Source organism: Salmo salar, chromosome ssa15 (genome assembly GCF_905237065.1).
Source record: "Salmo salar chromosome ssa15, Ssal_v3.1, whole genome shotgun sequence".
Lineage (NCBI taxonomy): Eukaryota > Metazoa > Chordata > Actinopteri > Salmoniformes > Salmonidae > Salmo > Salmo salar.
This window is the reverse complement of record NC_059456.1, coordinates 48,808,881-48,831,339: the sequence shown is the minus strand read 5'-3', so window position 1 is coordinate 48,831,339 and position 22,459 is coordinate 48,808,881. Positions and strand designations below refer to the sequence as shown.

The window sequence follows — 22,459 nt, the reverse complement described above, 5'->3', positions numbered from 1 at the left end:
AGAAGAAAATGAATCTAGGAAAGAAAAGGAGTAGAGGAAAGTAAGCTAGAAAAAGGAGCTAGGAAAGGAAGAAAGGCGCTAGGAAAGGAAAGGAGACAAGGAAAGGGAGATAGGGAAGGAGGAGAGGAAATGGATGTTGGAAAGGAAAGGAAGTTAATAAAGGAGCAAAGGAAGCTAGGAAAGGAAAGGAACCTAGTAAAGAAAAGGAGTTGACATATATGTGGTAGGGATTAATGGCAGCCAGTAGATGGCTATAGTATTAGTTTAAGTGACAGGTATTTTTAGTGACAGGCTAGTTTTAGTTACAGGCTGCTGTGGAGCTGCAGCTGGATGCATCTCTCAATGCTCGCTCTGTGTCATTCTGAAAAAATAAACAAAAAAAATACTAATGTTCCCAGGCTACACATTTTAAGCACATTACCTGGCTACTTTTTGCATAAAGCCAAAGCCCGCCATGTAGTTACTGTTTATCTGGGCGTTATTACCAATTAATTGTAATAAAATTGATACCAGCACAAAAACACAGAACATGCAATAATGGGAAAACGGATTAATATTGAAAACTACACAAGATGATCCCACAGGTGAAGAAGCCAGATGTGGAGGTCCTGGGCTGGCTTGGTTACACGTGGTCTGCATTTGTGAAGCCGGTTGGACGTACAGCCAAATTCTCTAAAACGATGTTGGAGGCAGTTTATGGTATAGAAATTAACATTAAATTATCTGCCAGTACCTCTGGTGGCCATTCCTGCAGTCAGCATGCCAATTTCACACTCCCTCAAAACTTGAGACATCTGTGGCATTATGTTGTGTGACAAAACTGCACATTTTAGTGTCCTTTTATTGTCTCCAGCACAAGGTGCACCTATGTAATGATCATGCTGTTTAATCAGCTATTTGATATGCCACACCTGTCAGGTGAATGGATTATCTTGGCAAAGGAGAAATGCTCACTAACAGGGATGTAAACAAATTTGTGTCCAACATTTGAGAGAATGAACATTTTGTGTGTATGGAACATTTCTGTGATCGTTTATTTCAGGTCGTGAAACATGGGACCAACACTTTACATGTTGCGTTTATTTTTTTGTTCAGTGTATAAATATTACAAACATTTTTACTTTACGACAGTATGCATTACATAAAATAGCCTATTTGATACACACATAATGCATTCATGTTGACCTATACACTTTTTTATGCATAATCCATCATGCAAATGACCAATTATTAAACGATTTATTGCAAATAACCTACTACTTCTCATTGCACCTTAGGCTACAGTCAATGTGCGGTGCTGATGAACCGCATCAAACAATGCCCCCCTCCTTCAAACACTAGAATAACTTCTCCCGAGTTTTCACCCCCTCGCCTTGGACCAGTCCGAAACAGAACATCATGGCGATTGATGGTAAGTACACCGTCAACTTGCATGGGACATAGCTAGAATGCTTAGTGACAGTACCATTTATTCAGCAAGATAGATGTCTAGTAATGATATAGATGCACATTGCGTTGTCCCGTCTGCTTGGGCTGTAGGCGGTCTACACAGCGAGACGGGGTGCTGAAGATTAGGCGCAAGAGGCAGGGATGTTGCAGTACCTTCACCGGAAGAGCGCGAAGTGGTGTTGAAGTGGACACCGACCAATAAAATAAATGTGACTCGGTCATTACGTTCTTTTAGCTTAGTCGTTTGCATGAAGGTGTCGAAATCTTGATAGGCTACACAAATGCTTCCTTAGAAACAGGAGTAAGTGTTCAAGTTTATTATAGGATAATGGGATGGGAACTTTAGGAGCGGTGCAGTCAGATAAATGCTGTCAAAGGTAGCCTACCTGTCAGTTTGTCTTTTTAAAGCTCTGAAAATGTCTAGATTAAAAACTGCATGTCATACACATTTATGGGCTACTTGGTCACGTGTACTCGCACGTTGGTTGCTTGCGATCCCATCTCAGCATTGGAAGTGCTGCAGTCACACCTGGCAAATGTGGTGCTGCTGTGAGATGAGATGAGATGAGAGAGAGAGAGAGAGAGACTGTCAGTTGGTGAATGTGCTGGTCCTTAGCCAATGCTCATCTATACTTTACTGGTCATTGGTGTAAATACACAAAATGTTTATAAATTACTTAGGCTATTGCTTTTTTTTGTAACAGGCTTCGGCTCAACAGAACATTGGCGTTGAGAGCAAATAGGAAGCGTTTTCTGTAAGCTACAGATATTGCCAGAAGATAGAAAAGCTTTGCCTATTTTCAAGTGCTTTTGATTTTTACCTGACTTTTTTTGCTAGACAGGTGATGGAAAATATTGAAATATATTAATATAGAAGCGATAGAAAAAGTAGTCACAACTGATGATATAGGGCTACTGCCAAAGTAAAAACATCATTCATTCTAAGCAGTAGCCTGTTTTGCACACTTTGAACAACCTCTTGTTTTTTTTCCTTTTCCTCTGCGAAAAATGTCAACACGGGGAAGGAAAGCTTTAACCAAGCTAGTCAAGTGGCTTAGACTCACAAGACAGAGTCGTGTTGAGGTTGATTTGTGTGAAAGGAGAAAGGTTGCCTCAGTGCCCTGACTGCCCTTGCTGCCTTATTGACCTCAGTGATGTATTTTGATTTCCTCCTTCAATGTGGACTTCCTGTGTGTACGCTGTCTCTGTAAACTCACACTCCATAGGGATTATAGTACACATTCAGTAGTGAGAGGGTAGTTTGAGGGTCAAGAGCCTGAGCTACTATGCGACTAATAACTATAGTACACTCTCTCTGTAGACACTCAGAGAGAGTCTACACGACATAGTGCCAAGTGCCTACACGACATAGTGCCAAGTATGTGTGTTGTTGCATGAGTGCATGTGCCTACGTGTGTGTGCCTGTGTTTGTGTATTCGTTTGTGTGTTTCGTCTTTATTGTCTTATGAGTTTGTGAAGGTTGGGATACAGGGTTAAGAACATTGATCTATTTACAGTGCATTCAGGAAGTATTCAGACCCCTACGTTACAGCCTTATTCTAAAATTGATTCAATAAAACATTTTCCTCATCAATCTACACACAATACCCCATAATGAAAAAGCAAATGTATTAAAAACAGAAATACCTTATTTACATAAGTATATACTTTAAATAATGTAGCAAAATGTGGAAAAAGTCAAAGGGTCTGAATATTTCTGAATGCACTGTATATAAGTATACTCTGTGTTCTCTATTCTATTTTACTTCTCAACGTTTAAATTAAACGCTTTAATGGACAGACACGTTCTGTTCCATTTTAAACCCCTATTCAGTTATGATTCCTTCCAGATAAGGAATTGAACCCTTTAGTGAATTCCTCCAGTGAAAGAGCTTCTCATTATGTAATGGGACAGTGCCTTGATACATCTAATTGAACGCACTTAAACACTTGATAACCCCATGAGATTAGTTGGCTGGAGTTAATTAGTGTGACATCTGCCTCAGTAGCCTGAGGAGGAGCCAATCATAGGAGCCAGGGCAATTTCTTAACCTCTGACCCCTGACGCTCGTATCCCTTTACTTACCCCTTAGGTGGTGGTGGGAGGAGCTGTGGGGTGCATGAGCTCATCTGTGCCAGACGAGGTAAGATCAGGGGGTTGCCCTGTTTGTCTGTCTGTACTCTACTGTACTCTATGCTTCCTTGACTGTCTGCTTGACTGTACTTGTATCCCCCTAAAAGTAGAGAGATGGCTCCATCAAAGCACTTAGCTATCTGTTTTGCTTGTTTTGAACTTTTGAGTATAGAGGGCTACTCTATTGTTACACACTTCTAGAAGATTCTAGATCGGTGTGTGACAGTGGAGGCTGGCGGGAGGAGCTATAGGAGGACGGGCTCATTGTAATGGCTGAAATGGAACGGAGTCAAACGTGGTTTCCATGTGTTTGATACCGTTCCATTAAATTCCATTCCAGCCATTACAATGAGCTGTCCTCCTATAGCTCCTCCCAACAGCCTCCTCTGGTGTGTGAATCAAGTTTTAGACCTCTTCTGCAGAAAAGGCAATAGTATTCATTATTTATTTACCACAGAGGTTTTGTTTCGTATATGGGGGGGGGCAACGTTTTCAGATGAACCAATTGCATTTAAATAAGCGTGCCCTACGTTTCCTTAGTAACCTCAAACATGCGTACAATGGCACTCTGATACTGGGTCCTGAAAAAGGATACAACAAATATTGCCATTGCTACCATGCTCAGCTAGTCGGGTGGCAGGTGGTCTAGCGGTTACAGCGGTAGGCCAGTCCATGTGCCCTTGAGCAAAGCACTTAACCTTCATTTGCTCCAGGGGTGCTGGACTGCTATGGCTGACCCTGTAAAACAACACATTTCGCTGCACCTATCTGGTGTATGTGACAATAAAACGGTTTTGTTTTATCTGAATGTAAACAGCGAATTATGCAAAGAGGAAATACTAGAATAAATATGGCAGTTTTCTTTACTTCTCATCAGTATTTCAATGTCATATCGTAGACTCTATTTTTTTTCATTCGAATTTTGTGGACAAACACGGTACACATTTGTCAGAGTAACTCGGCTATTAACATATATTCCATTAGTTGAATGTCAAATGTTCATGGTCTTTTACTTTTAATTAGTGTTTTTTTTTTTTTTAACAGAATATTGTGGCAGTTATCTGGAAAACAGATGTAGCCCTGAGGCTTGGGAGTTCAAGTTCACATACTGTACAGCAGAATGCGCTTGTTGTTTTCTTTCTCTGATGCTCGGTTCATAGATTGCCCTTGGGAAAACACAACACACACACATACACATGCACGCACACACGTACTGTACATACGCACACACAAACACATGCACGCACGCACGCACACACACCCCTACCCATTCACACACACACACACACACACACACACACACACACACACACACACACACACACACACACACACAACTCAGCTGCTTTGGAAACTCATCATACGAGCCCATCCCATCTGTCAGTATGAGATGAATAAGTCCACTGTGTCCATGACCTCACTCACCATCAGCCTCTATTGCCTTATAACAGTAATCCTCAGTGAGTGCAGAGCGGGACAACAGCATCTCACTCCGAGTGCTGATCTGGGATCAGCTCTCCCTGTCCATATAATCATATCCATTCATCTCTAAAAGGCATAACTGATCCTATATCAGCACTCTGAGACTTTGTGAACACAGGCTCGGGTCAGGTTAGCATGGGGCTAGCTAATAGCTAACGCTCCACCAGTGTCTGTCAATGAGAGAGGCATCCGGTTACTGCAGGTGTTTGAATTATTTAGGAGCAGTTGACATGCAAACAGCAGTAGCTTATGAAGTGTCACCACCACACTCAGGACAGGGACATACAGCACAGGACAGTTGAGCCTGGCTTTTGAACTTCAGGGTCACTTCAGGACCTAATTTGACTCAATTACCGGAATTGTCGTCAGTGAGAGAGGATAGGTACTGTTACTGTGTTGGGTGTTGAGAAGAATCAAGGAATTTTTGACCAAACACGAAAGATCACCTCATGGTCTCGAAGCGTTGTTACAGCTTTTGGTTACGTTGGACTCAATATTAGGATCATAACCGATTTTTGTGTTTTTTTGACTTATTAGAATGTCCTTTTCTTTGTGTTAGACTCAATCATTGTATTGGGTAACCGGATTACCACTAAGGGGAACAGCACACAACGCTGGTGTTTTGACAGAATGGAATAATTCAACGTAGACTAGGCGTGAAGCAATTGAGACACATACACAATCTAAAGCTGCTAGAATGGAGGTGAGCTGTGCACGTGGGTTATTGTTCTCTTATCTCTCCCTCTCTTTCACTCTTTCTGCTGAGCTTTGACTATCAGTCTTTCCTTTTTTGGGAGGAGGAGGAGACAGGAGAAGCCACTACTTCTTGTCTGTTCTCAGGCATCAGTGGTCTCTGCCTGTTGCCATGGTGAGAAGAAGAGATAGTCCACGAGAAGTCGTTCCTTCTAAACTCAGCCAGGGTTGGATGAATGGTGGACCTTTTCCTGTGGAGATGTAGTGTGAACGAGAGCTGTAAGGCCTTCACTCCTCAGGCAATAGACGTTTTCATATTGATGAACGTCCGCCCACGATACTCTGCCAATGGCCCTTCATAGTTGCTGAATTATTCTCAGTGTTTCTGAATTGTTCTGTGGCAGTGCATGTGCATATCAGATCGAAATGGAGGCTCTCGTGGACTTTTGGTGTGTTTTCCGAGCTTTTCTGGCAGGTCTGTGTTATTTTTGTAATTTAACGCCCACTCATGCACCTGTGGCTATTCCATGGCCTGTATATTATTAACTACCCCTGTTTCCATAACTACAATTCCAACTACAACCCCAAATGAATGGGAAAGATAAGCACCATATCATTTCCAGATCTTATTGGGTGCTATACTCTTTCCATTCATTTGGGGTTGAGACATTTAGATGGATCGACAGAATTGATGGCGTGAGACCTGGATTCGTCTTGACGTCTGGCAAATGTACATTTTTGACTGTAATATCCCTTGAAAGCTATTTGTGCTCTGTTTGTCCCTGGATCTGCTTATCAGTGAAACTCAATGCCTCAGAGGCTCCGTTAAAAATAACACATCGGCAAGAAGAGTGGGATGCTGCTTAGTAACATGAGGTATTGTTGGCCTGCATAAGTGTCTGCTGAGCCTTTGAAGTGAAAAATGAATCACGAACTGAACTGTACCGTAATGGGGAAGCTATCGGGGTTTCTCAAGTCATTCACGAACTGAACTGTACCGTAATGGGGAAGCTATCGGGTTTCTCAACTCATTCACTAGGGAGCATTCTCGCACTGCCTCCTTCATTTGTCTCTGTTTGTCTTCTCCCCCTCTTCCTTTATGTCTATGTATGTTTGTCTCCCCTCTTTCTCTCTCTTTCTCTACTCAGTGTCTCCTGAGCTGCTAGGGGTCCTGTCCTCCATTGCAGCCTTCATGGGCCTGATGGCTCTATTTTTTCTTTACCTCAGCAACAAGCTGTCAGTGGAGAGCACAAGCGACCTGTCATGTCTAGACGACTATAGCCCCGACCAGCAAGGTAAACACGTCAAGGTGTATAACATGCAAAGTCTGTAAACAGTTTGTTTATTGTTCAATGGGCCTGAGATAGTTTCTCGGACCAAGATTAAGCCTAGTTCTGGACTGAAAATAATATTTTTCTTGTCCAGGTTTAGGTGTAATCTGGGCCTGGGAAATTGTCTCATAATGACATAAATAAATCCATATACATTGCCTTATGAAAGTATTCAGACCCCTTGACTTTTTCCACATTTTGTTACGTTACAGCCTTATTCCAAAATTGATTATATACATTTTTTTCCTCAGCAATCTACACACAATACCCCATAATGACAAAGCAAAAACAGGTTTTTAGACATTTTAGCAAATTTATTAAAAAGAAAAAACAGATACCTTATTTACCTAAGTATTAAGACTCTTTGCTATGAGACTCAAAATGGAGCTCAGGTGGATCCTGTTTCCATTGATCTCCAACTTGATTGGAGTCCACCTGTGGTAAATTCAATTGATTGGACATGATTTGGAATGGCACACAACTGTCTATATAAGTTCCCACAATTAACAGTGCATGTCAGAATAAAAGGGAATTGTCCGTAGAGCTCTGATACAGGATTGTGTCGAGGCACAGATCTGGGGAAGGGTACCAAAAAATGTCTGCAGCATTGAAGATCCCCAAGAACACGGTGGCCTCCATCATTCTTAAATGGAAGAAGTTTGGAACCACCAAGACTCATCCTAGAACTGAGCAATTGGGGGAGAAGAGCCTTGGTCAGAGAGGTGACCAAGAACCCAATGGTAACTCTGACAGAGCTCTAGAGTTCCTCTGTGGAGATGGGAGAACCTTCCAGAAGGACAACCATCTCTGCAGCACTCCAGCTATCAGGCCTTAATCGTAGAGTGGCCAGACGAAAGCCACTCCTCAGTAAAAGGCACATGACAGCCCGCTTGGAGTTTGCCAAAAGGCACCTAGAGACTCTCAGACGATGAGAAACAAGATTCTCTGGTCTGATGAAACCAAGATTGAACTCTTTGGCCTGAATGCCAAGTGTCATATCTGGAGGAAACCTGGCACCATCCCTACGGTGAAGCATGGTGGTGTGGGGATGTTTTTCAGTGGCAGGGACTGGAAGACTAGTCAGGATCGATGCAAAGATTAACGGAGCAAAGTACAGAGAGATCCTTGATGAAAACCTGCTGCAGAGCTCTCAGGACCTATAGTCACTGCCAAAGGTGCTTCAACAAAGTACTGAGTAAAGGGTCTGAATACTTATGTAAATGTGATATCAGTTTTTTTATATACATTTGCAAAGCCTGTTTTTGCTTTATAATTTTGTGGTATTGTGTGTAGCTTGATGAGGAAAAAAATGTGTTTAATCAATTTTAGAATACGGCTGTAACGCATCAAAATGTGGAAAAAGTAAAGAGGTCTGAATACTTTACGAATGCACTGTATATGATTGTCTGACTAACAACTTAAAACTCTCATAATCACTGTTGAGATACATGCTTGTGGGTGAGAATGTTGTGAATAGACATGATCCCTATTCCCAACCACAAATTGTCCTCCTCATACATGTATAAAGTGTAAGTCATGGATTTCAGATAGTAATACCTTTCCCACACACTCTCATGAACCAAATGTCCCTGCCAGAGCTGTGATTATGATATAATCTAGAACCCACCAGACAGTGTGGAGAAGGACAGCAGCCCCAGCCATCAGCGAATCCAACCAACATGGCATTCTTCAAGAGCTTCGGTCAGAACCTACCATCGGTCAGCATCTCCTCCATCTTGGATTCAGTCAGCAGCAGAGTGGACGACCTAGCCAGCGCTGTCACTGATGCCACCTACAGCGTCAGTGACCAGCTGACCGAGCTCAGCGACCAGGTCATCAAGAAGGTGCAGACAGAGGAGGAGGAGGCTGCAGATGCGGCAGAGGGGGGCCAGGACAGCAAGGAAGGGAAGGCCCAGGAAGGGATGGCCGAGTCAGTGAGGAGCAAAATCAAGCGGCAGGCTTCTGAGGCCTGCTCAAGCCTAACAGACTACAGCTCCAAGCTTAACCAATCCAGTGACTATGGTTTGAAGAACAACCAATCGAGTGAAGTGACCGCAGATGACTATGTTCCAGCCCACTTGGAATGGGTGTGGAAAGACGGAGGCTGGCGAGTCGTAAAACCAGGGGAGAGTTCTGCGGGGGACACGGAACCAGAAGAAAAAAGGAAGGAGGAGAAGAATAAGAAGGAGAAGGAGAAGAGGAAGGCAGATAAAGAGAAGAAGAAGGAGGAAAGGCTGAAACAGGAGGAGGAGAGGCTGAAACAGGTGGAGGAAAATAAAAATAGTCATGGAGAGACCATCAAGGAAGAGCCTAAAGATATAGAAACCAGCTTGTCCCCTAAAGAGAACCACACTACTTGTCAGGACAAAGAGTGCCAGAAAGAGGACAAATCCAATGGGCTCCACCAGAGTGACGACCGTAGCGATCCACCACAGTCTCCTTGCCCCGAGGAAGACTCGAGAGCATCCAAAAAGAAAAAGAAGGGGGAAGCTGAAGAAGAGGAGAACGAGGTGAGCCCTGAGGGAGACGGAGAGCAGAACGAGACTGAAGCCGCTATATCTCCCGCTTCTGAGGGAAAGAAGAAAGAGTGTGACAAGAAGAATAAGAAGAGGAAAGAGACCAAGAAGAAGAAGAGAGAGGATAAAGGTGAGAGGGTGTGCTGCTTCCCTCCAAATGTCTCTCTGGATCTCTCCTACTCTCTTCTACCACATTCCATCCCTCTTCTTCACTTCTGCTCTTCATGTCTGTCTGTGACGTTAATTAACTGAAGTCATGGGTTCTAAAACTGAAAACAAATCCTATTTTAAGTCATGGATGGATCAAAATACATCTGTCTGTAGCTGTCATGTTTACACTTTCAGTTCTTTCTCCTCACGGCTCTACCTATTTCTCTCAAATGATTGTTGTAGATGTGATATCATGGACACAGCAGAATAGCTTATCAGTTAGAAATATGATAATTCTCTTCTCTGACGTTCGGCCAAGATCAAGTGTAGTATCCATTCTTATCAGTCTGCTATCTAATACGTCCCCAATCTGGAGAACATGAAATACATTTTTGGAACAGGGTCCAAAAAAAATATCCTTACATTTTTTTGTGAGGACACATCCTCTGTGGTCTGTGAGTGGAGATGTGTCTTATGTCGGCTGATTGTGATGATGTACTATGATCTTGTGTGTGTGTATCTGTTTGTCCAGACCAGAGCTGCCCAGAACGTGGCTCCGAGGAGGATAGTGAGGAGGACAGACCAGGGAGACACTCTGAACCCTCAGCCCAGCACAGAGCCTCAGTCTGGGATAACAGACAGAAACACACCAGCGATCACAGCAGTGAAGCCTCCATTGGACAAAGTGAGAAACTCATTGATGTGACAACATACACGCATGTACACATACACACATCCGAGATGTTTACTAAGTCACAGATTAATCGTATCCATCACTCTGTTCCACAGCCAACAATATCCAGAGGATGAGACGGGGCTCTCCCCTCAACGAGAACCAGCCTCCCCCGTATCAGGACGAGGATAGACCGATCCGGGTGTCTCTCTCATGGTCGGAGGTAGGGGGCCTGGGGGAGTCGAACCCTGACGGCAATGGTACAAGGCACTCCAGCAAGGCCAGCGTTGACCAGGACACTGAGAGTTACCTCAACAAGGGCTATGATGAGGATGTACCTAGTGACAGCACTGCCGTCCTGGGACCAGAGGTGAGCTAGGACAAAGACATTCATGCACCAGATGGTGGACTGTTAGCATTTTCCATAGGACACTGTGTCACGCTAGCCGAGCATGCCAACACTAACTGAGCATGCTCACTGGCGTAGCACAAACCCCCACAAGGCGGGGCGGGGGGGGGACAAATACACATCTCTCAGCCTCATGGCAAAATGTGTAGAATAGCAGGCTCAGGGATTCTTGAAAGTCAGGACAATCCTTGTCCTGCAGGGAAACTATATTTTATTTTGTTGCATTATTTGAGCTTAAAATGTACATTTAGGGGAATGTTATAAGGAAAATATTTTTTCAAGAATTTTCTAAATACTTTCGATATATACTGCTCAAAAGAATAAAGGGAACACTTAAACAACACATCCTAGATCTAAATGAAAGAAATAATCTTAAGTACTTTTTTCTTTACATAGTTGAATGTGCTGACAACAAAATCACACAAAAATAATCAATGGAAATCCAATTTATCAACCCATGGAGGTCTGGATTTGGAGTCACACTCAAAAGTAAAGTGGAAAACCACACTACAGGCTGATCCAACTTTGATGTAATGTCCTTAAAACAAGTCAAAATGAGGCTCAGTAGTGTGTGTGGCCTCCACGTGCCTGTATGACCTCCCTACAACGCCTGGGCATGCTCCTGATGAGGTGGCGGATGGTCTCCTGAGGGATCTCCTCCCAGACCTGGACTAAAGCATCCGCCAACTCCTGGACAGTCTGTGGTGCAACGTGGCATTGGTGGATGGAGCGAGACATGATGTCCCAGATGTGCTCAATTGGATTCAGGTCTGGGGAACGGGCGGGCCAGTCCATAGCATCAATGCCTTCCTCTTGCAGGAACTGCTGACACACTCCAGCCACATGAGGTCTAGCATTGTCTTGCATTAGGAGGAACCCAGGGCCAACCGCACCAGCATATGGTCTCACAAGGGGTCTGAGGATCTCATCTCGGTACCTAATGGCAGTCAGGCTACCTCTGGCGAGCACATGGAGGGCTATGCGGCCCCCCAAAGAAATGCTCCTCCTTGCACAAAGGCGGAGGTAGCGGTCCTGCTGCTGGGTTGTTGCCCTCCTACGGCCTCCTCCACGTCTCCTGATGTACTGGCCTGTCTCCTGGTAGCGCCTCCATGCTCTGGACACTACGCTGACAGACACAGCAAACCTTCTTGCCACAGCTCGCATTGAGGTGCCATCCTGGATGAGCTGCACTACCTGAGCCACTTGTGTGGATTGTAGACTCCGTCTCATGCTACCACTAGAGTGAAAGCACCGCCAGCATTCAAAAGTGACCAAAACATCAGCCAGGAAGCAAAGGAACTGAGAAGTGGTCTGTGGTCCCCACATGCAGAACCACTCCTTTATTGGGGGTGTCTTGCTAATTGCCTATAATTTCCACCTGTTGTCTATTCCATTTGCACAACAGCATGTGAAATTTATTGTCAATCAGTGTTGCTTCCTAAGTGGACAGTTTGATTTCACAGAAGTGTGATTGACTTGGAGTTACATTGTGTTGTTTAAGTGTTCCCTTTATTTTTTTATGTATGTATGTATGTATGTATGTATGTATGTATGTATGTATATATGTATGTATGTTACTGTATATACACACACAAATGGCAATAATTAACATTAACAGTAAAATTATATTTTGTAGTTTCTTACAATAGCCCTCTGTGACTTTATAAAATATTTCTCTCAAAACTATGATTCATAAAAGATGTGTCCGGAGATTTTTGTCAGATTTGTAAAAGATCCGGAAAGACCAGGATCAGCTATACCATAAGGACCCCTTATTCATGTCCTCATTACATGCAGTGCAACATGACCACTCATGGTCTGTAAAGTAATGTTTTTATTGGGATTCCATATTTTACAAGTGTTTGTATTGAACTTTTATTTGTAGAGGCAAAAATATGTCTGTTTTGAGAATCTGTTGTCAACTCCGTGAGTAGCTTGTCAACTACGTCACTGATGGCTAACCCCTCAATATCCTGAAAAAAGATTTCAATCACTGTTCCACAGCATATGCTTAAACAATGGAAGCATTTGCTGTGCTAGACCTGTTTGCTTAATAAATGTTTTTTTAATGTTTTAAATCTAGAAAAAGATGCCAAAATGCTAAGAAATTTGCCCTAGTGCATTTAATAGTGCTATTAAACAAAACAAAAAGGAGTTTGAAGGTTTGTATGACATATTTGATCAAGGCCTTTAAACACTTGTTGGTGAAATGCCTTTCATGGTGTCTGACGGAGTTGACAGAAATCTATATAGTTGCATTTTATGAGAAATAACATGGTGTGAAAGCTAATACTTTGATCTATCAAAATATGTATTTCACATTTTGTTAATATTAAGACATATGTGTGGGAGATTATCCCGTCTTTCCAGAATCCCTGAGCTTGCTCGTACCTTGTGGTTTTATGCATTAAATATGAATGTTATCATCCCCTCTCTCCCCTCTCTCTCTCTCTAACACCCTCCCCCCTCTCCCACAAGATGGTTCACTATCCCATCTGCCCTTCACCCAGTGCTCTAAGGGACTATATCTACCCTCACTCTGTGATGTCATAGATGAGGACTGACTAACAGATTCATGCATTAAAATGCATATTTTCATTATCTCTGTCTCTCTCGCTCTCTCCCTCTCACCCCTTCCTCCTCACTCACAGGATGGTTCACCCTCCCAGCTCCCCGGTGGCTATGAGCCTGAGCGACTGGCTAAGTACGGCACGCTGGACGTGGCCTTCGAGTATGACTCGGGCAAGCAACACCTCGCCGTCACTGTCACCGCGGCAACCGACATCCCCGTGCTCAAACAGACAGGCAATATCGCGTGGCAGGTGAAAAAAACTTTACTGTTGTACTTGTCTTACTTGCTCTCACACGTAAACATATTTTCTTACTAGCACTGATTTTACTAATAGCGTTTATTTTCCAAGAAAGTTTAACTTGCAATGATTGTGATATGTGATTGTACCTACTACCTTAGTTGCCAGCACTGACTGCAAGTCACCCTGGATGAGAGCATCTGCTTCAGCTTAAATTACGTTGAATTATACAAAAAGAGAAATAATATATTATAAGACATTATGAAGGCTCATGCATGCCTATAGCAAGCTATAAAGCATTATACCAAATTCTCCTCCTGGAGATCTACCACCTGTAGGTTTTTACCCCAAACTTAATTTAGAACACCTTTTTCTAATTGTTAGCTGTTCGCCAAGACCTAACTAGCTGAATCAGGTATGTTAGGTGAGGTTTGAACTGAAAACCTGCCGGACGATAGATCTCCGGGAAGAGGTTTGGGTAGCCCTGCTTTACGTAAAGTGCTACCTACAGTGCATTCGGAAAGTATTCAGACCCCTGGATTTTTTTCCACATTTTGTTACGTTACAGCCTTATTCTAAGATTGATTCAATAAAAACATTTCCTCATGAATCTACACACAATACCCCATAATGACAAAGCAAAAACAGGTTTTTAGAAAATGTTGCGAATTTACATAAGTGTTCAGACCTTTTGCTATGAGACTCAAAATTAAGCGAAGCTGCATCCTGTTTCCATTGCTCATCCTTGAGATGTTTCTACAACTTGACTGGACCTGAGGTAAATTCAATTGATTGGAAATGATTTGGAAAGGCACACACCTGTCTATATAAGGTCCCACAGTTGACAGTGCATGTCAGAGCAAAAACCAAGCCATGAGGTCAAAGGAATTGTCCGAAGAGCTCCGAGACAGGATTGTGTTGGGGGAAGGGTACCAAAAGATTTCTGCAGCATTGAAGGTCCCCAAGAACATAGTGGCTTCAACATTCTTAAATGCAAGAAGTTTGGTACCACCAAGACCCTTCCTAGAGCTGGCCACCCGGCCAAACTGAGCAATCAGGGGAGAAGGGCCTTGGTCAGGGAGGTGACCAAGAACCCGATGGCCACTCTGATAGAGCTCCAGAATTTCTCTGTGGAGATGGGAGAACCTTCCAGAAGGACAACTATCTCTGCAGCACTCCACCAATCAGCGTTTATGGTAAAGTGGCCAGATGGAAACCACTCCTCAGTAAAAGGCACATGACAGCCCTCTTGGAGTTTGCCAAAAGGCACCTAAAGACTCTCAGACGATGAGAAACAAGATTCTCTGGTCTGATGAAACCAAGATTGAACTCTTTGGCCTGAATGCCAAGCGTCACGTCTGGAGGAAACCTGGCACCATCCCTACAGTGAAGCATGGTGGTGGTAGCATCATGCTGTGGGGATGTTTTTCAGCAGCAGGGACTGGAAGACTAGTCAGGATCGAGGGAAAGACTAACGGAGCAAAATACAGAGATCCTTGATGAAAACCTGCTCCAGAGCACTGTCGTGTCTGTGACTATCATTAATGTGAAGACTGTTATTTTATCAAATCAATTATCTATGTGTAATTATTATTATTATTACATGATTAAACTAATCATGTATACTTTAATTAACTAGGAAGTCGGGGCACCATGGGAAAATGTTTATAGTGTCTCTCTTTCCCGAATCGACTCTTTCAGATATTTTCAATACCTTATCAAAACAGTCACTTATTAATGAATTGTACCTCATCAGTTCTCATTACTGAACGTCACAATCCCTTGGATATCTGCACGAACCCTAGCATAAATTATGAATCAGTGATAAATAAATAAATATACAAATTGGCTTATTTATTTACTAACTAATCAAATCATAGAAAAACATGAAAACACACACAATTAGTTCATACGCGGGGTATTACATGATACAAAGAAAAAGTCCCTAGTGGACAAAACCGATATGACAGCTTGGTAGACAAAGGAAAGGGGGTGTGGACCACTCAAGGGCGGGAAACTCATAGCTGATAACTACACTCATAGGAATTGCTAATACTTTACATGAACGACCACTCATTGGAAAATAATTAGCAATTTACATATTTACGAGCGTATGTCTTGACTCTCTCTGTGGTCGCCAGTCCATCTGCTGGAGAGAGTCGACAGAAAAGTCTCTGGTTGTGTTCCCCAGAAGTCAGTCTGTCGTAATTGTTATAATGGATACTTCAGTGTCCCATTCGGAAATCTTCTTGGAATCAGATGCGTTTACCAGACTAAAGTATTTAAACAGCTGCAGTCTGAATAATTATTCTTTAGTTTGTAGATGTCTTTGCCATTTCAACGTGGGAATGATCTCCACGTTCTCTGGTCTTGTCCTTTGGTAGAGTTGTAGTTTAAACCACTTCACACACCAGCGTCACCAGGCATGTTTTGGTCTTAGGAATTCAACCGTTTGCAACCTTAGCTTACACCGTGGCTTGCGTGGTCTGCTGTGAATTGTGCCACGGGGGCTTTTATTCTTGAGTAGAAAAGGGCCGTCTCATCATGTTTGTGCCCACCTGGGCATGGCTACTGACTGTGCATAAGTTACCATAAAACAACCAATTCTCATTTAGAAGACTAAATCACATTGTTATCTTTCCAAAAGTATTATTGTACTTATTCATCCATCTTATACAACATTCAGAAGTAAACCTGACGGGGGGGGCACGATATACACCCAAAAGACCACGTAGTGACAGCACTCAGGACCTCAGACTGGGGCGAAGGTTCACCTTCCAACAGGACAATGATACTAAGCACACAGCCAAGACAACGCAGGAGAGCCCAGCCAGAGCTGAACCCGATCGAACATCTCTGGAGAGACCTGAAAATAGCTGTGCAGTGACACTCCCCATCCAACCTGACAGAGCTTGAGAGGATCTGCAGTAAAGAATGAGAGAAACTCCCCAAATACAGGTGTGCCAAGCTTGTAGCGTCATACTCAAGGCTGTAATTGCTGCCAAAGGTGCTTCAACAAAGTACTGAGTAAAGGGTCTGAATACTTATGTAAATGTGATATTTAAGTTATTTTTCTTTTTATACATTTGAAAAAATTTCTAAAAACCTGTTTTTGCGTTTGTCATTATGAGGTATTGTGTGTAGATTGATGAGGGGGAAATAACAATGTAGTCTATTTTAGAATACGGCAATAACGTAACATTGTGTAAAAAGTCAAGGGGTCTAAATAGTTTCCGAATGCACTGTATGTAGGTACACCTGGTATTACTGCCCACTAAGAAGCAGCGGGCCAAGACGGGGGTGCAGAGGGGGCCGTGCCCAGTGTTCACAGAGACCTTCCGCTTCTCCCGGGTGGAGCAGGAGGCGCTGGCGGACCACGCCGTCCGGTTCCGCCTCTACAGCGTGAGGAGGATGAAGAAGGAGAAGGTTTGGGGGAAAAAACAAACATGTATGCAATAATTGTTGTAAGTCACTTTGGATAAAAGCGTCTGCTAAATGGCATATATTATTATATTATTATTTATGTTAGGTGTTGGGCGAGAAGGTTTTCTATTTGACTAAACTCAACCTGCAGGGCAAGATGGCGCTGCCCGTTACACTGGAGCCTGGCACTGCACTAATGGTGAGTGGCTGCGAAGATAGGGGTAAAAAGGGGTGTGTGTATGTTTGTTTTACTATACTTGTGGACCAGAAAAGAGAATTCGGACAAGTGAGGACATTTGGCCGGTCCTGAAAAGGATTAGGTTTAGGAGTTAGGTTAGGTTTAGGGAAAATAGGATTTTGAATGGGCATCAATTGTTGGTCCTAAATTTAGTGTAGTAATACACAACTGTGTGTCTGTGGTAGGGGTCTGTTTGTGCAATTTCTTGCCAATAAGAAGCAGCCTGATTTGCATGATGTCCACTTAGATAAATGATCTTGGCATTTTTCCTATTTTGTTGCCTTACAACCTGGAATTAAAATAGGTTTTTTTGGGGGGGGTTGTATCATTTGATTTATACAACATGCCTACCACTTTGAAGATGCAAAATATGTTTTATTGTGAAACAAACAAGAAATAAGACAAAAAAACAGAACTTGAGCGTGCATAACTATTCACCCCCCCAAAGTCAATACTTTGTAGAGCCACCTTTTGCAGCAATTACAGCTGCAAGTCTCTTGGGGTATGTCTCTATAAGCTTGGCACATCTGGGATTTTTGCCCATTCTTCAAGGCAAAACTGCTCCAGCTCCTTCAAGTTGGATGGGTTCTCAATTGGATTGAGGTCTGGGCTTTGACTAGGCCATTCCAAGACATTTAAATGTTTCCCCTTGAACCACTCGAGTGTTGCTTTAGCAGTATTCATAGGGTCATTGTCCTGCTGGAAGGTGAACCTCCGTCCCAGTCTCAAATCTCTGGAAGACAAACAGGTTTCCCTCAAGAATTTCCCTGTATTTAGCGCCAACCATTATTCCTTCAATTCTGACCAGTTTCCCAGTCCCTGCCGATGAAAAACATCCCCACAGCATGATGCTGCCACCACCATGCTTCACTGTGGGGATGATGAGAGGTGTTGGGTTTGCGCCACACAGCGTTTTCCTTGATGGCCAAAAAGCTAAATTTTCACACGACTATGAAGCGTGGCTCCAAAACGAGGCGGCAAAGTGTTAATGGTGCACCATGGAAATCATTTCCTGGAACCCGAGGTAGTAGGAACAGATAACACAATATCTTTTAGATGGTAGGTTCATATAGCCAGCTATCTAAACTTTTAGTAATCATGGTCGAATTACCGACCTGGGCCCCCATTGATTTTGTTAGTTACGCTCACATTAAAACATGTCTGTGTAACCGATGTGAAATGGCTAGTTAGTTAGCGATGGTGCGCGCTAATAGCATTTCAATCAGTGACGTCACTCGCTCTGAGACTTGAAGTAGGGTTTCCCCTTGCGTTGCAAGGGCCGCGGCTTTTGTGGCGCGATGGGTAACGATGCTTCGTGGGGTGTCAGTTGTTGATGTGTGCAAGGGTCCCTGGTTCGAGCCCGGGTTGGGGCGAAGAGAGGGACGGAACCTACACTGTTACGTTGATGCTGTTGACCCGGATCATTGGTTGCTGCGGAAAAGGAGGTCAAAGGGGGGGGTGAGTGTAACCGATGTGAAATGGCTAGCTAGTTAGCGGTGGTGCGCGCTAATAGCGTTTCAATCGGTGACGTCACTCGCTCTGAGACCTGAAGTGGTTGTTCCCCTTGCGTTGCAAGGGCCGCGGCTTTTGTGGCGCGATGGGTAACGATGCTTCGGTGGGTGTCAGTTGTTGATGTGTGCAAGGGTCCCTGGTTCGAGCCCAGGTTGGGGCGAAGAGAGGGACGGAACCTACACTGTTACATCTGCAAACATTTCTCTCCACCCTATGGTAAAATTTGTAGAATTGCATGAAATTAGCTGTAAAACTGCACATTTTTGCCCCATGGCAAGTAGAGTAGGATTGCATGAAATGAGTTCTAAAATGACTAAATCTTCTCTTCGCTCCATGGAAAAATGTGTAGAATTGTAGCAAACGTTCTTTAAAACAGCAACATTTTCTCTACACCCCATTGCAAAATGTGTAGAATTGCTGGAAATTAACTCTAAAACTTTTTTTCTCTCCTCTGTCAAGAGGGGGGATGCTAAAATCTTTTGCTCGCAAGGCTAAGGCCAGCTCTGACTGCATGTGTGGATATGGATGTGGGTACACCGACTGGCGAGCCACTGCGGCTTCTCATGTTGAGTTTAGATTTTTTTGTTGCTCCCACCCATCAAAGTTGCCCATCTATACACTCGATGGTGATGGACTGAGAGATCAGCCAATTAAAACCAGCGGTTGTTTTATGCTCTCCTGTGTCGCTTGAAAACCAGACAAGAGCACTTTAGACAAAGCATACTCTCACCCAATCCAAGCCATTCAGTTGCATTGTGCTGATTCCTACCTGCCTCCAACTCTGCATGTGGTGTTGTCCGTCCTCCCTACAGGGCTGTGGGTCGTTGGTGAGTGTGTCCCGTAGTGCAGGGGCTCTGTCCTACCGTTCCACCGGGGACTCCACACCAGAAATTCTACTGGGCCTCATCTACAACGCCACCACTGGTAGGCTCTCTGCAGAGGTCATCCAGGGCAGCCACTTCAAAAACACAGCCTCAGACAAACCTCCCAGTGAGTGGACAAATAACGTTTCTATTTTGCCTTTGATAATGTTATGGAGTAGTTGGGTAGCTTAGCATTCTAATCCATAGAACTGAATACCTGTTCTTATTCCTAGTTTTGTTTGTCTACCAGCTATTTCATCAGTCTTCATACGGTCTTATCTCTTCTTTCCTCCCTCCGTTGTGGCCCCCAGGTGGTCTGTTTTGTTGTATGAAACAGTTCATAGGGGGACAACTTTACATCATGAGAGGTGAGCCCTCTTATCAATCCATGTATCTCTATACCAGAGTCACTGTCTGTTCCTCTCTGGGTCTACTGATAATGTTGGCATATTGGGAAAGGGGGATACCTAGTAAGTTGTACAACTAAATACATTCAACTGAAATGTGTCTTCCGCATTTAACCCAATCCCTCTACATATTGTATTGTGAAAAAGAACCCCAAAAAATGGCTGGTATCAAAAAGCCATTCGTATTCTATTGTGGGTCAACATAATTTCTTGAATTTTTTTTATTTTACAGGTTAGTCTCGTTGAGATTAACAATCACTTTTACGAGAAACCTGGCCAAAATAGCAGCACACAAAGTTGAGTTGTTTTAAAAACATGAATTTACACATTGAACAGCAAGATGTATTGGGAAAGCGTGGTGCAACTAGGGGTCAAAACATTGACAGCCCCGCCCCCCCCACACTATTTTCCATCTTAGTGTTTAAACTCATTTAAAGGGATGGGCTCCTGTAATTTCAGGGCCGTTTGAAGCTCGTTCCAGGCAGAAGGGGCAGAGAACTGGAATGACTTCTTCCGAAATACACCATTTTCTATTATTCTCCACTAGATGGCAGCCTCTCACCATCTTCCTCCTCCCGTCCCCAGACACCTATGTGAAGCTGACCATGCTCGACTCCAAGGGCAAGGAGATGTCCAGGTGCAAGACGTCAGTTTGCCGCGGCCAGCCCAACCCCACTTACAAGGAAACCTTTGTCTTCCAGGTGAGAGAGTGAGAGAGGAGATATGATGAAGGAATACATTTTAAATACATGGACCCTGTTAAACAGCCCACCCCATCTCATCTTCCAGGTGGCCCTCTTCCAGCTGTCCGAGGTCTCCCTGGTGGTGTCCGTGTACAGCCGGAGGAGCAGCATGAAGGCCAGGGAGAGGGTGGGCTGGGTGTCCCTGGGGCTCAACAGCACCGGAGAGGAGCAGCAGGTCCACTGGAGCCAGATGAAGGAGGCCGGGGGACAGCAGGTGTGCCACTGGCACACGCTCTTGGACTCTTGAACAGGTCTTAATGAGAATCACAAGATTTCATCTCGATGACGGAGGAGGAGAAATATAGAGGCAGATTATGGGGTATCTTGATCTCGGTGTTGAAAAGGGATTGGTTCCTTGACATTCCGTCAGAGATGCAGACGAGGAACCATCTACCAATGCTATGCATATGAACCTGGAATGGGATGTGTGTGAGGGTGCAGCGCTATGAGAGGCACGTGGAGTCTCTGTTCATCAAGTGCTGCTTTAAATACCCTTTAATATGTAAAACAACCACTTGACCTGAGAAAGACTGACTGGTTCTTAGCAATGACTTCCTGCTCCTGTCATTGGGGACTGTCAGACTGATCTTTTAATACAACAGCTGATAGACCTCAGTTATGAACTGATCCTGAAATAGACGAAACTGCTACTGAAATGAACACAGCTGGTCCCGAAATGGACCATTCAGTCTCAGATTGAGGCCAATTGTGTGTAATTCATTTCCCATATTCTGGTCAATAATAATATTTTTGCATGTAATTGTTTACAGAAGATGATCAATATACGACCATACATATCTCGTACAATGGATCATTTTCATCATGAACCGAGGACCAAAGTGTGTGGAAGAGCAACGACCAAAACAAGCCAGCCCCCTCACATTCTTCTGGAGTTGTACCGGCCATAGAAATAGAATTACAAGAAGGGGAAAAGCCCCTCAGACCACTGCAATTTAAATAATACAATCATGGATTCACTCAATATGGCCGACATGGTAATTCTATTTCTAATGGTACCGACTTCAAATAACACCAGCATCAGTCATTTCTCGACTGACGCTCGCAGCCATTGGTAACAGGTATGATTGCAATGGAAGACTGTTGCCATGACTTGTGACATTATGCAACATTCATTTGACTGATTTGTAATATTTTGTTTTATTTTTACAGCTGTTTCATCTCTTGTTATAATACTGTGTATTTTTGTGTGTGCATGTGTTCAAGAACACAAAATACAAAGTACATCTTCAGAGTGGTCTTGCATCACATTTAGCATCATTTGAGAATAGAAAAACGATTTGTTTTGTTGTGGCTCACTGAATCAGACAACTCTGTAGCCTATACCATCCTTATAAAAAAAGACCCATCGCCTTTCATGTATTACATATTCGAGCAACAGTGCCTTCAGGAAGTTCACATGACTTTTTCCACATTTTGTGTTACAGCCTGAATTTCAAAAAGGTTTTGTCACTGGCCGACACACACTACCCCATAGTGTCAACGTGGAAATTGTAAAAAAAAAAAAATATATATATATATAGATTTAAAAATGACAAATATCTTGAGTCAATAAGTGTTCAATCCCTTTGTAATGGAAAGCCTAAATAAGTTCAGGAGTAAATTTGT

The 22,459-nt window shown here is 43.4% G+C and overlaps 1 protein-coding gene and 1 non-coding gene across 3 annotated transcripts; both read left to right on the top strand.

Annotated features, from left to right (window-relative positions):
* Positions 1 to 1,311: 1,311 nt before the first annotated feature.
* Positions 1,312 to 22,088, top strand: syt14b (synaptotagmin XIVb). Of its 2 annotated transcripts, XM_045695810.1 has the most exons (12): positions 1,312 to 1,411; positions 3,543 to 3,593; positions 6,907 to 7,053; positions 10,288 to 10,440; positions 10,545 to 10,798; positions 13,489 to 13,659; positions 16,900 to 17,073; positions 17,177 to 17,269; positions 19,633 to 19,810; positions 19,995 to 20,051; positions 20,676 to 20,791; positions 20,880 to 22,088. In XM_045695810.1, exons 1-12 carry the CDS (start codon positions 1,399 to 1,401, stop codon positions 21,078 to 21,080), a joined length of 1,608 nt encoding a protein of 535 aa, XP_045551766.1. In that variant the 5' UTR covers positions 1,312 to 1,398; the 3' UTR covers positions 21,081 to 22,088. The 2 variants fall into 2 exon arrangements, with proteins under 2 accessions (XP_045551766.1, XP_045551765.1); XM_045695809.1 differs by lacking the exons at positions 19,633 to 19,810; positions 19,995 to 20,051; positions 20,676 to 20,791; positions 20,880 to 22,088 and adding an exon at positions 8,686 to 9,735 and having other exon boundaries at positions 1,382 to 1,411; positions 6,986 to 7,053; positions 17,177 to 17,646.
* On the top strand, positions 10,050 to 10,235 carry LOC123727599 (U2 spliceosomal RNA). Its single transcript, XR_006759593.1, has one exon. It is a non-coding gene; the product is annotated as a U2 spliceosomal RNA (small nuclear RNA).
* Positions 22,089 to 22,459: the final 371 nt, after the last annotated feature.